General features: G+C 44.9%; 1 protein-coding gene and 1 non-coding gene across 2 annotated transcripts in view; both read left to right on the top strand.

Moving 5' to 3' along the window:
* The window catches only part of Trio (trio Rho guanine nucleotide exchange factor), a 289249-nt gene extending 279477 nt beyond the window's left edge, over positions 1-9772 (top strand). The window contains exons 54-57 of the mRNA XM_090332122.1: positions 3144-3222; positions 4523-4723; positions 6852-6990; positions 7491-9772. Coding sequence (XP_090188248.1) covers positions 3144-3222; positions 4523-4723; positions 6852-6990; positions 7491-8039 — 968 coding nt within the window. The 3' untranslated portion in view covers positions 8040-9772. The remainder of the gene's footprint in view (positions 1-3143; positions 3223-4522; positions 4724-6851; positions 6991-7490) is intronic.
* Positions 2600-2732, top strand: LOC150064666 (small nucleolar RNA SNORA42/SNORA80 family). The gene has a single exon (XR_016535311.1). It is a non-coding gene; the product is annotated as a small nucleolar RNA SNORA42/SNORA80 family (small nucleolar RNA).
* Positions 9773-14452: the final 4680 nt, after the last annotated feature.

The following is a 14452-nucleotide window of genomic DNA, read 5'->3' as shown; positions in this document are numbered from 1 at the left end:
AGCTCTTGTCCACCCTTCATCTACTCTGGGTACAGGAACTGCTTCCAACAGGGAAAATAATGTCTCAACTGAAAGATGAATGAGGTCTAGAGCACCTTAGCCTGAATATGGCCAGTAAGTAGAATTGTCTAGAACAGTAGAACTGTGGTAATCTTGTGTTTTAATCCTTGATGTTGAACTTTACTAATTAAAGACATGTTCTGTTTTTTGGATTATGGCAAAAGAAAGAACAAAATTTGGAATCTGAAAATTAGAAGTCACAGATTATTTTCTTTTTTTGTTGCTAATGGGGCTTAAACTCTGGCCTAGATACTGTCCCTGAGCTCTTCAGCTCAAAGCTGTTTATTACTCCACCACTTGAGTCACAGTGCAACTTCCAGTTTTCTGATGGTTAATTAGAGATAAGAATCTCAGGGACTTTCATGCTCAGGCCCAGCTCTTTGTCTTTTTTTAATCTTAGATGTTATATTGTTTTTAATAAATTGTTTTTAATAAATTACTCCATAAAATTAAGAACAGCAGATGTTAAGACCTCTATTTCCAAATTGCCTATTGTAAGAAGTTTTATTTACAGACATTAATGATATAATGCAGTCAGGTCACACTAGTGGCACCTATCCTGTCCAGTTTCAGTGTGTAAATTCCTTCTGGCCCTGCTGTCTTCCTGAACAAGTTGGAAGCCAGTGCTGTGCCCTGTGGTTGGCTCAGAGCAGGGCACAGCTGAAGGAACACTGCTTACAGGAGTGCCCAGCTGCAAGAGACAATTCTGAGGCTAGCGTGCTGGCCTGTCACCTTGGACTTCAGCAAGTCCCATGGCTCAAAGAGGGTAGGAAGAGGATAAGTCGGGAATATGTCTCCCTCATTAAGTGGAGCTGTGAATAGGAGGGACCAAGGGCTCTGGCTTCAGCTGGGACTAGAACTCAGGGACTGGGCTGTGTCCCAAAGCTTCTTTGTGCTAAAGGCTAGCTCTCTCACTTGAGCCACAGCACCGCTTCCAGTTCTGGAGTGAGTAATTGGAGAGAATAGGCACACAGGGACTTTTCTGTCCCAGCTGACTTTGAAAGGTGATTCTCAGCTCTTAGCCTTGAGTAGCTACAATTACGGGAGTGAGCCACCAGCACCTCGCTCTCCAGCTGTTTCTTGAACTGATTTGTAGTCAAAATAGACACATGTTTGATACACTTTTCTGCATGTACTCAATATTTGAATAAAATATTGCTTTAAGAAATGAAGAGCAGAGAAATGAAGAGCAGAGCGCAATGACTCACACCTGTAATCCTAGCTACTCATGAGGCTGAGATCTGAGGATCGCAGTTCAAAGCCAGCCCAGGCACTAAAGACCAAGAGATTCTTATCTTCAATTACCCACTAGAAAACCGGAAGTGCCTGCCACTGTGGCTTACGGGGTAGGGCGGTAGCCTTGAGCTGAAGAGCTCAGAGACAGCACCCAGGCCCAGAGTTCAAGCTCCATGACCAGCCGAAAAAAAGGCTGGTTCAAAGGGGGTGAGAATATTGGAGGGGGTGACACTGATCAAGGTGCATTATATCCATAAACTTTTTATTAAATGTCATGTCCTTTGTACAAGTACCTAAAGGTAATGTTTAAAATGCTGAAAACAGAAGAGTATGCCAGCCATTACAGGTAAAATAGAGGAAGGGAAAGTGTTCTTTAGGTAAAAATCCATTATTTCTTAGTTAGATTTAATAGATGCTTCAAAATTACCTGGTGCACTAACTTTTTAGGTAAAACTCATGCAATAATTCTTCTACAAGGCAGAAAGTGTGTGGTTAGAAAGTCCAAAGTGACTAATCTCAACGTCAGCAAAGCATTTGAAAGGAATAAAGAAGAGTTGCTCCTTTCATTGCAAGGAGAAAAAAAAAAAAAGACTATGCACCAGATTCTCTGGTGCAGAGATGGTGTAGAAACGGAAATGAAGGCATCACGTCCTCTGCTTCAGTGAGGAGTTGAGGCTCTGGGTGTTGCTTAGGCTGGCACTTCTCAGGCTACCACTCTGGGTCACATGTAGGTTCTTTTCAGTCGAGTAGTGACCTCAGGGGATCCTGCAGCAGCATCTCCAGCTGAGGAGCTTGCAGAGCCCCAGCAGGCTGCTGCTCTCTTACCATGGGGGAGATAATTTCCAGCCTGAATGGCATGGGGAAGGTGCTAGAGGAAGTGGCTTCACCACATAAAGCCTTGAAAGACAAATTAGTTAACATGTGGTTTAAGGAAAGACCTGGCAAGAGCTCAGGTGAGGACAGAGATGAGAGAATGTTCTAGCTGAGCTGGACCACAGGGCATGGGAGAGGATGGTAGAAGAACCAAGTGTACTGAGGCCAGGCGACCACTGTCCAAAATCTGAGGAAAGTTTGAGACTGTGATAGAAGCTGTGCTTTTTAATGTCATCTGGCAAATGGATCACCTGGAAATAATGCTTTATTTTCTTTGTACTATACGTATATATAACACTGCATTCATTTTCATTTGCCACTTTTATGATCCAATCCTATACTTGTCTGCAGTGTATTTTTTTTGTTTGTTAACTCTAAAATCATGTCACACTCCCATGATATCTAGTGGCTATGAAAAGGAGGCATACATGCATGGGTTGGATTTATGGCAGGCCTGTCCCCCTAAGTCTTTCATAGTGTCCCATGCGAGAGCAAGCTGTGGTCCTGAACCATTGCCTGGCCTCTGCCTGTAGGCAACTGGCACTGAATGGGGTTGCACAGAGGGAAACAAAAAAAAAATTTAGAAAAGAAAAGGAGGCATAGCTTTGAGCCAAGTGAACAAAAGGGAACTATCTAAAGTAACACTGCCCATTAGTAACAAAATCAAAGCCATATATGATATTTTTATATTTTTTCTAGATACCATATTTTTAAAACAAAGTTAATTTTATCAGCACATTTTAATCTGATATATTTGTACCACTTGGTTCTAACATGCGATCAATATTTTGTAATTTTCTCTGCAATATTTTACATTCTTGCTACATGCCAAATCCCAGCATCCATTGTATATGTTATACTGTAACACATCTTTACTTCAGTGAGCTGCATTTAAGATGTTCAGAGGCCCTGCATGGCTGTTGTTGTGGGCACTACAGGTCTGTGATTTCTCACCAAGACACTTTTTTTTGTAGGTCCAGGGAGTGATGGGATCATGGTGACCTGGAAGGACAATTTTGACTCCTTCTACAGTGAAGTGGCCGAGCTCGGCAGGTATGATATAAAGCAGACTCCCTGGGTTAATAAAAGTTAAGTGGATTTGTTACCATCAGTGGAAATGGTGTCTTGTGTGTGGAAAGTAACATGTGAGGGCCTCTGGATGTTTGACACTGGGGATTTTCCGCTTGATTCCCATGGAGAATGAGGTTTGTATGCCATGGGCTCTCCATGGGTGAAATGGATGAGGCTCTCTTCTGTGCTTCTATATGAGTACGGTCTAGATGTGCCCTTGAGAGAGTTTGGAGGAAGGACACAAGCACTTGTGTAATTTGTCTTGTGGAAGCCCATTTGGAAAAGCCTGTGCGTGTATATTTAAAACAATTACTGTATAAGTAGATCGATTATTAGGATCCCCTAGACCAAACTAAGATAGCTTGTCCATCTCTGTAGAGCTCAGCCACCCAGCACCCCCATACTTCATAGATTCAAGGAACCCTACGCAGGACTCTAGCTTCTTTCTGTGTAGACACCCACCCTGGACTTTCTCACGTGATGGCACAAGTAAAAACTACAAATCCTTTGTACCTCAGAAACCAGCAACTGATTTCATCTGTATTCTGCAGGCAGCAGCTGCCCCATAACCGGGGAGGTAAGGAGACTCCACTTGCCAGTGGGAGTACCACCTCAGCTGGCCCTGTCACAGGTTTAAGCATAGTCTTCATCTGTACCGGGTTCACTAACCTTCCTTAGTGTCCAGACCCCAGCCTCATAGGGCAGCAGGCTTGAGAATCATGTCTTAGGTCACCTTATCCAGTGCTTACACAGTGCTCATACAGTGCTACTAAGGCTCTGGTGTAGGTATTGAGTGCAGCTCCAGAGTCCCTGATTGAGAGCTGCAGGGACATTTTGCCTGCACTCCAAAGCAAGCGAGGCCAGGCCAACTGCAAATGTTCTTTTCGAGTGTGCAAAGGCTGCTCCCAGGAGACTCTGAGCCACTCAATGTCTTGTGATGTGATGATGAGAGTTATGATAAGAACGGGACTAGAGACTGACAAGAATCCCTGGTGCTTTCACTTGTGTCATGTTCAGTGGTCAGAAAGCCATCAGGCCTGCCCAGCCCTGGCATGAGCAATGGGGGCTTTAGAATGGAGGAAAGGTGATCCTGTGGCCATGCAGGGGTTTGAACAAACACAGGATTTGAGACTTCACGGCACTGTATCTTCTTCCACAGTGTGGACTGGATTGGAATTGGGGCAGGATCCATGGAACTCTCCCTGTATCCAGTCCATAAATAAGTCTTATCTACTTAGCATTCTTCAGAGTTCTGTGAAGGTGATTTTTATATATTTTACAGAGGCAGATTTGCTGTTGTTAAGAAATGTGATCAGAAAGGAACAAAACGAGCAGTGGCCACAAAGTTTGTGAACAAGAAGTTAATGAAGCGTGACCAGGTCACCCATGAGCTCGGCATCCTGCAGAACCTCCAGCACCCCCTCCTTGTTGGCCTCCTTGACACCTTCGAGACTCCCACCAGTTACGTCTTGGTTTTGGAGATGTGCGTACATCTGACTTGCTTTGCCCCGTAGTCCTCCGCCTCAATTCCAAGCACTTTTATTGATTTTATTTCTTCTCTGAGGAAAGATGCTAAAAGTTTTTTGTGGGGGGAGGCATTTAAGGGGAAGGGGTTGTTTGGGGTTTTATTGTTTTGTTTCATTTTGGCTTTTTGTTAGTCGTGAGGCTTGAATACTCTAGAGTGCTGTCCCTGAGCTTGTTTGCTCAAGGCTAGCGTTCAACCACTTTGAGCCACAGTTCCACTTCCAGTTTTCTCGTGGTAAATTGGAACAGTCCCACTGGCGTTCTTGTTTGGCTGGCTTTAAACTACAGTCCTCAGATCTCAGCCTCCTGAATAGCTAGGATTATAGGTGTGATCCATCAGAGATTTAAACTCAGCTTCACATTTGCTAGGCAGGTACTCTACCAGTTGAGCCATACCTCTAGCACACCATTGGGAAAATCTCTATCTCTTGTTCTGTGGAGAGAGTAGGATTGGTAGTCTGTGCTGCCTTTTGCCAAACAGTAATATATATGAAGACTGGTGACCTATAACTGATAAGACTATGTTATGAAGTTAGTAACAATATTATTAACATTAATTCTGTCAATAGTATAGGGTGAGGTCAAACCACATAGTTTTCAAGAAAAAAAAAAATGAAAGGAAGTAGCTCAGGATGAGCATATGGTAGGGTACTGCGCCTTATCCTGGCATAGTGGGGGAAAAAAAAGAGAAAAGTAACAGCTTTAGATCAGAGACTGAAGAGACTGAGACATCTCAAGGATCTGAATAACAGTGCTTGTTAAAATCCCTGGGGAAAAGGCACAGCAGATGTGGGTCCAGAAGTTTAGCCTAGTGGCAGAGGCATGCACAAAGACCTAGGTTCAATTCCTCAGTTCCATGTACTACATATATAGAAAAGCCCCAGCCATAAGGAAAAAGCCCAAAGACAGTGTTCAGGCCCTGAGTTGAAGCTGCAGGACTTACCCCCCACACACACACACAAGGGCACACAAGGGCCCTGGTCTGGCTTTCCATGAGCATTGGCTCAGTATATCTGCAGGACAGCTATCCACAGAAGTTTCCATGAGCCAATGAGAGAGCACTGAACAAGAAACCCAGCTGGCAGGCCTGGGCCAGCTGGCTTGTTCTTCATGCAAACTGCTGGGTTTCCCTTTTGCCGTGTGATGTGTTTACCATCTCAGGGACAGGACCTGAAAAACTGGGTCCTTGACCCAGAGAGTCCCATATATGGGACTTGTGGGCCATTCTGTACTTTTTCTTGCATCTGTTTTCTCACCTCTAATATGAGGGCAGCAAAAGATGCCCTTTTTCAGAGAGTGTTAAGAATAAAGTGAATTGATAGAAAGCTTTTATTCCAAGCACATGGATGATACTTTTTTTAGCATTAAAAATGAATTCACTTCCTTGCTCTTGGCCATACCTGTAATCCCAGCTTCTCAGGAGGTTGAAAGCTAGAGGATTACAGTTCAAGGCCAGCCCAAGCAAAAACGTCTGCAAAATATCATCTCCAAAATAACCAGCAAATTGTAAGGCTAGAAGCCTAACTAAAGTAATAGAATGCAGTTGAGTGAACATAATGCCAAGTTGTGTGTGTGTGTGTGTGTGTGTGTGTTTGTGGTATGTGTTTTTAATTAAAGTAGGAAAATTTGGAACACTAAGCACTTCCTATATGGCTCTATGTGACTCTTTACTACATCATCTTGCCATCTCAGGACACATTGTTTCATCCAGCCTCTTTACAGATGAGGAGACCAAGGCTTGGGCAGGCAGTGTGTCCCTTTCTTACCTATATCGTCACATACAGAATATCTGCTGTGTGCCAGGTGCCATCCAGCAGTTTGCCACATCCTTTCATCCTATGGACAACAGGAGGGGGAGGGTTGGCATCTGTCGGCCACTCTTCCCCACCCGCTTTCCTTGATGGCCAAGATCCTTGTTCCCACTTGCATTTTCACAGTGAGAGTGTGGAAACTCACCCTCCCTGTCAAGTGATGCCTGACATACTGAGGGAGGGCCAAGGCCAGGTGTCGACCCCTCACTGAGCTGCACAGGTCTGGCAGTTGAAGCACATCATGACAGCCTCGCCTCCACCTGCCTCCTTCTGTAGGGCTGACCAGGGTCGCCTCCTGGACTGTGTGGTACGATGGGGAAGCCTCACCGAAGGGAAGATCAGAGCACACCTGGGGGAGGTTCTGGAAGCTGTCCGATACCTTCACAACTGCAGGATAGCACACCTGGACCTAAAGGTTAGTGGACCAGGGGCTAGACAAGGACGGTTCAGACCAACAACCAGTTGCCAGCCTGGTTGGTCCTCTGAAGTGAGGCCTGAGCCCTGGGGCTGGGTAGACATGGCGGGGAGTGGAAGGCGGTTGAAACACTGGTTCATTTAAGTCTTGTAGCTTGTCATGAGACTTTTGGAAAGTTCTTGTGAGTTCTGCTGAGTTAGTATGGCACCTAGTTCAGTGAAATGCTACAAAGAGGAAGAAAATGTTGCTCTTAGCATAGAAGGAAACTAAACCCTCAGCACTGTGACTCACAGTCCAGAGCTGCCCTGCGCTGGCCTGGTCCATGGCCCCTCAGCTGGGCTGGCCCACAGCCCCTCGATCTCTTTTTCCTCCTCCCTGTGGAGAGGGCTGCTCCTGCCTGGCACATGCTGTGTTCGTTCTTGTGACTTCAGAGCAGCCTGACAGTCCACAGCAGGCTTGCGTTTACTTGGAAATGATGCTTGTGTTATCCTGTGTTCTAGCCTGAGAATATCCTGGTGGATCAGAGTTTAGCCAAGCCCACAATTAAGCTGGCCGACTTTGGAGATGCTGTCCAGCTCAACACGACCTACTACATCCACCAGTTACTGGGGAACCCAGAGTTCGCAGCCCCTGAAATCATCCTTGGGAATCCTGTTTCCCTGACCTCAGACACATGGAGTGTTGGAGTGCTCACCTATGTGCTTCTCAGCGGCGTGTCCCCCTTCCTAGACGACAGCGTGGAAGAGACCTGCCTGAACATTTGCCGATTAGACTTTAGCTTCCCCGAGGACTACTTTAAAGGGGTTAGCCAGAAGGCCAAGGAGTTCGTGTGCTTCCTCCTGCAGGAGGACCCAGCCAAGCGTCCCTCGGCTGCACTGGCCCTGCAGGAGCAGTGGCTGCAGGCGGGCACCGGCAATGGCAAAGGCTCGGGCGTCCTCGATACGTCCAGACTGACCTCCTTCATTGAGCGGCGCAAACACCAGAATGATGTTCGACCTATTCGTAGCATTAAAAACTTCTTACAGAGCAGGCTTCTGCCTAGAGTTTGACCTATCTTGAAGTTCTTTCTCATTCTCTTTCACCTGCCAATCAACTAATTTGAATTTTGAAGAGAAAAACAATCAAACCTAAGTACTGGCTGCCGACGTTCAGTTCATCGTGTGACGCTGCGCTCTCAGTGAGCTGCGCTGGGGTGGAGGGACTTCAGTGACCTCTGCAAAGGCAGAGATCGCATTGCTGTATCACAGTGTTTTATTCAGGTTTCTGCAAAAAAAAAAAAAATTAAGATACTTTTTTAAATGAACATGGATAGAATTTTGCAAATTTAAACATTTTGAAGATTTGTTCAAGGAAACACGATGCCTGTGTTCGACCACTGGCGTTAATGAACAAAACAAAGACACTGTACATTCTGGGGAAGACTTGCCCAGGTAGACGCTGCACTCGTGGCCTCCTTCAGCCAGCCCTCAGCACCTGCCTGGCACTGACCTTCTCCAGATGCCTTGTGGCTGTGTGTCTTACCAGACACACCCGACTTGGCTTCTGAAGTGTGCATTTCAACCTCAACTTTTGCATAAAATAGAATGAATTGTTTTGCTCTGATGAAATGTAGGCCTTACTTGTATATAAGACTGTTCCTGCCTTCGGTCTGTCATTCCCCCTCCCGTCCCCAACCCGGCACCCGGGCCTGCCTTGAGGCCCAAGGGTCTGACATTCAGTGAAGACATCAGGTTCGGTCCAGCACCACTACCCGCATCCCATCCCAACCCCAAGCCATCAATCAGATGGATTGTTGAGCGGTATACAGTCAGATGAAAATACTGTAAATGCACTCGTTGGGAGTTTTTTGGTTTTATTTCATATCATGTGCAATGTTGTGGCTTTAACATTTTATGCAACTATTTATGAAGACCTCCGTTGTATCTGTAATAAATATATAGAAAAAGCACATACTTCGTACAGTGAGCTTTATGGTTTTGTGTGTGTGTTGGGGGGAGGGGTGTAGCTCTGTGCCATCACTTCAGAGAAACCTAACTCTTCGTGAAATTTGTCAGTTTTGAAAACTGTAAAAGGTGATTTCATACTCTGAATAAAAACCTGGATAATAGGGTAATTTTTTTTAAATTTATTATGCTATTATTCAGAATGCCAAAGTATTATTTTTCCCAAAATCAGTCTGAACATTTACTACTTTTTAAACTTTTTGACATTCAACTTTCTGTACAAAACTTGGCTGGATTTTGAATTAAAGCCAATTTAGCACTGGCCACCCTGAGGCTGGTACCTAATGCCCGTGTCACTGTGGCAGAATCCATGCTGGTGTGGAGAGGACGGGGATCACAGACGCTGGTTTCTGGCATGTTTGAATTGTTCTGGATGTCTTTGTATCTTTGTGTGAAATACGGTAATACAATAAAATAAGACACCAGCCTGCTTCCCAAGCCAGCTAGACATCTGGGTCTTGAGCCATAAACTGGCATGATCAAGCTTCACAGCTTCCAATGTATTTTATTTATTCTTTTGTTGGGTTTTTGTTTGTTTGTTTCTTCTTGTAAAATTGTACAGAAGCTTTTTAAAAGAAATTGGATTCAAAAACTGGATGTGTATCCATAACCTCATAACTTTCATTTGTGTATTGGTTCTTTTATTTCGGTTAATTTTTTACATTATTTTGCATGTATATTTCTTTGTACAGAGACTTTACATGTTTACACAGTATGATGTGATGTAAATATTTTATTTTACCATCAGTTATTTTAAAAAATTAAACATATTTGCCTGATTTTTGTGTTAGGCCTTTTATTTCATATAATCACCGTTGCATCTGAAACAGATCCTCAGGTAGAGGCCAGCAGAGTCCCCTCGTGGCGGGAGGGTCAGAATGCCCTGGTGTGGGAATCTGCTGTGTCTGGCTAGTAGCAGGAGCCGTTCTACGTCCTAAAGATGGATTCTCAGAAAGAGCTTCCAAGACACTGGTGTGGAACAAGAATGTCAGCTGCCTACAGCAAGGCTGCAGCTCCACTTGATTTAAAGCACCCCACTATGGAGTTGGAGTTGAGGGAAGAGTTGTGCCCTAGCCTCCGAAAAGCAAGGTTAATATGTTCCTATATTCAAGAAGATAAATGACTTCGGTTCAGTCATCATGTTACAAGTAATCCCGCTCCTGTGGACGAGTCCTGGGGATTCCATCCCCACTTGAAAGGGTGCCCAGTGCTCAGTCTGCCATTGGCAGGACTTTGCAGCTCTCCAGCCCCACTGCTGCCAGGAGGCCGTTGATCCCTGGGGACCAGCATCACCTCTCGTGTCTTGATTCTTCCTTTCACATGGGATGGCGACAGCACTCCATGCAGACCAGGTCTCCAGCTGGGTGCTGGGGGCTCATGCCTACACTCCTAGCTACTCAGGAGGTTGACAGCTGAGGATCATGGAGCGATACCATCCCAGGCAGACAAGTCTGAAACTTCATCTCCAATTAACCAGCAAAAAGTCAGAATTGGAAGTGTTGCTCAAGTTGTAGAGTGCCAGTCCAGCGAAAAAGCTAAGGGACTGCCCCCCAGGCCCTGAGTTCAAGCCCCAGCACCAATTTGCTGAAATCCTGAGCAGAGACCAGTGTGGAAGGATAATACATGTCCCAAGTTTCTAGCCTGACCTGGGAATCCAGCTCTTCGAGGTGCAGCCCTCCTGCACCCCAGGGCTATACAACAGAACTGGGGAGAGCCAGGATTCAAGCCTGCTGTTTGCCCAAAGCACAACATGGGGCCTGGAGGAATCTGAAGTGTTTGGATGATGAATCTGGGCCTATAAATACCCCCAAATACCACAATGGTTTTTACATTCTGCATGTCACTATAAATTTCAGTGAGGGGGGCAAGTAATCAAAAAGATATTTTATTGGGTAGGGTGGTATATGCCTGGAATCTCAGTACTTGAGAGGCTGAGAAGGAGAATCATAGCTGGAGGCCAACCTGATCTGCCTAAGTGAGACTTTGTCATTTATTTTCTGTCACGGACTAGTAGCCCAGATGAGAGACACAGTGATGTAACCATTTTGGATCCCTGAGGTTTTTCTAGCTGTTGGCTTCAGTGAAATGGGTACACGTCTTTGTATGGACATTTTCATCTCTGAATTTACAGATCCTATAAGAGGTGAACATCTTAAGGATAGCCAGACTGTGAGTCCTCCAGTACCTCTCTGTCTCACCAGCATTGGTGGTGCCACTGTTTTCCTTTTTTAATATTTGGTCATTTTGACTAAGGCATGACACTAATGCAGTTTTTTTTTGGGGGGGGGCGTGGTGTTGTTTGGGCCAGTCTTGAGGCTTGAACTTAGGGCCTGGGTACTATCTATGAGTCTTCTTATGTGAGCCATAGCTCCATTTCCAGTGGGTTTTTGTGTGTGTGTGATTAAGTTTTATGAATTTTCCAGCTCAGCCTGGCTTCAAACCGTGATCCTCAGACCTCAGCCTCCTGAGTATCAAGGATTACAGACATGAACCATGGCCTGGTGACAATGTGATTTTACTTATTTTTTCCCTAGTAACTATATTTTTGTATATCCTCTTAGTGAACTGCTTCTTTATGTCTTTTTTTCATATATTTTTATTGTAATTAATAGAAGGGTTACATTATATTCGCCAGATAGAAGGGGCATTAATTCACATACATTGATGCCCTTTCTCATGTCTTGGTCCCCATTTCCCTCCCCCCCACACCCACCCCTCATCTTGTTTTCCCCCCTTCTCTATCCAATTTCAAATAACCAAATACAAATATATCCAATATATTAGATAACAAAGTGAGATACTGTAACAATATGACATAACCAAAGGACCGCAAAAGAGATGAGAGATAACATAGTACATTAAGGACAACAATCACTCATTATATGGCTTTTATTTCTATGTCCTAAAGGGCCTTTCATTTAGCCTCATACTGTATTAGTTTTCTTGGATTGCTTTGTGTTTGAGCTTTTGAAAAGGCACTTTGTAAGTACTTCTCCCCTTCTATAAATTCCCCTTACCCCCCACCTTTTTATGCCAGACCTGGGGCTTGAACTCAGGGCCTGGACACGGTCCTTGGATACTTTTTGCTCAAGGCTAGTGCTCTGCCACATGAGCAACAGCGCCACTTTCAGCTTTTTCTGGTACCAAGGAATTAAACTAAAGGCTTCATGTATGCTAAGCTACTAGGCGAGTACTCTACCACTAACCTACGCTTCTGGCCCTATAGTAACTTTTTAGAGTTTCATTTTATAGATCAAGCTTCAAGTATTGAGTCTAGGAACTTTTATCTAGCCAGCTCTTGCTGGCTAGATTGTCCAAGTTGGCCTCAAACTCAAAATCGTTCTTCCTCTACCTCCCAAGTGCCAAATTAGAGGTATCTACCACCACACCATATCACATTCAAGTTTTCGAGATGTGGTTTGAGTGCATATAGTTTTGGGTTTTGGTAGTACTGGGATTTGATGCCCTATCACCCAACCCACTCTGCCAGTCTGTCCCTTTTTGCATTGGTTATTTTCAAGATAAGGTCTCGCTTTGTGGCTGGGCTGGGCTGGGCTGTGATCCTGTTTGCTCTTCTTGTCACCGGGGTGACTGGTGCACGCGCCCATGCCCACCATTATGCACCTCCAGGCAGGCTCCTGCCACCCTTCAGAGTGGAGAACTACATACCTCTGACAGTGAAAAGGTAAGCCCGTTGCATAGTTCTCCATTTTATATCCTGTTGTGGACTTTTTTTTTGAAGTCATTCTTAACCAGCAGTGCTACTAGTCTACTCCTTTGCACCACCCAGACCAAAATATACATAAAATGATAGGGAGGGTGGGCAGAACAGACTGCCGAGTGCCATGGCTCTTGGCACTGTGTACAGGGTGTGCAGGTTGCTATAGCAAGGCAGGAAAAGGCTGCATAGAGGGAGAGGCAAAAAGCTGAGACAAATAATTACTGGAATGATGTAGCAGAGGTTCAGAGACAAAAGGAGCTGGGTCTTCAAGGGCGGTCAGGGTCTCCAGGCGGTGACTTTGGAATTGCTCCAGTCCTCCGGTTGGGTGAGGCAGGTGCAACTTTCATATGAGTCAGCATAGCATTTGCTTTTCGGGCATCTCCTTGCACTGGCGATTTCTTATTTACAATTCAAAAACCTTAGAGGTTTATCATTCAGCCTGTGGCTCTCATCCTTCTCTCCAGGACTGCTGGCTTTCCTAGAGCCTTTCCAGTTCTCCCTGCCACAGGGTATGAAAGGTGAAAGTTTAAGGAAAGTAGAAACTATTTTTTCCAGTCCTGGGGCTTGAACTCAGGGCCTGAGCACTGTCCTTGGGCTTTCTCAAGGCTAGAGTTCTACCACTTACAGCTTTTCTATGTATGTGGTACTAAGGAATTGAACCCAGGTCTTTGTGCATGCTCTATCACTAGGCCAAGCTCCTGACCAGAAAGTAGAAACTTTTGAACCAATTATTCCATTTATCATGAATTGCTGGTACTAAGAAAAACAGAAACTTCAAGACAAAGCATCCCATTCATCAATACTGCTAGATAACTTATATCAGTGTTCTAGAAAACATATACATCTCTGCTCTTATAGTTAGAACCTACAAGCCTCTTGCTCAGTTTTATGCTATCCAACAATTACTTTAGGACTGCATTTATCTCCTGTTAATGCATTTAAGCAGGACCAGGACAGAATAAGTGAGCTAAAGGGGGCTTCCAGACACACCCTTTAGATAAATATGAGAACTGTGTAGATGGCCACATTGTTAAGATAGGATTTTCATATTTACTTTATATTGCTTATGCCAAGAGAGAAAAGATGCAAAGCATCAATGTTTTTGCAAACATGCAAATTACTCCCTAGCACCGGGCTTCTCCCATGCTAGGAGTTGTCTCCATGGGCTCACCTCACCAAAAGCCAAGCCTTGATTACCTTTCCCAAGTGTGTGGACCAAAGAGGAACTGGGAGGGGCATTGACAGGTACAGGTGCAGGTACTGATTTGACTTCCCTTCATGGACTGTCCTGTGTTCTTTTGGCCACTTCTGTGGTCCTCGTCAGTAGGAGACAGCAGATCATTGGGCCATCTTCTCGGACAAGCTTCGGAGATCCATCCCTCCCTCGGGGACCTCAGTTGATTTCAGTCCTTTGTTGTTAAAAATCACAAACCTTGGTGGCTTAAAACAGAAGAAAATCCTCTCTGATTCTGGAGGATAACAGTCCACAAATCAGTATGACTAGGAAGAAGGTAAAGGGCTGTCTGACACTCTCCCCTCTGCCTCTGGAGGCTGAGAGAATCCAATCTTTTCTTCTTCCAGTCTCTGCTGATAGTTGGCATCCCTGTGGCCACATGAGTTTGGTTTTCAGGGCCCGAACCTTCAAATCTTCATTTATTCTACCTCCATGCTGCTGTTCTTCTGTGTCAAATCTCCCTCCTCCTCACTTTCCTAAGAATATTTAGCACTTTCCTGCATA

The sequence above is a fragment of the Megascapheus bottae genome, chromosome 4 (genome assembly GCF_031878675.1).
Source record: "Megascapheus bottae isolate mThoBot1 chromosome 4, mThoBot2.hap1, whole genome shotgun sequence".
Lineage (NCBI taxonomy): Eukaryota > Metazoa > Chordata > Mammalia > Rodentia > Geomyidae > Megascapheus > Megascapheus bottae.
The sequence above is the reverse complement of the archived record's forward strand: the minus strand, read 5'-3'. Positions and strand labels throughout refer to the sequence as shown.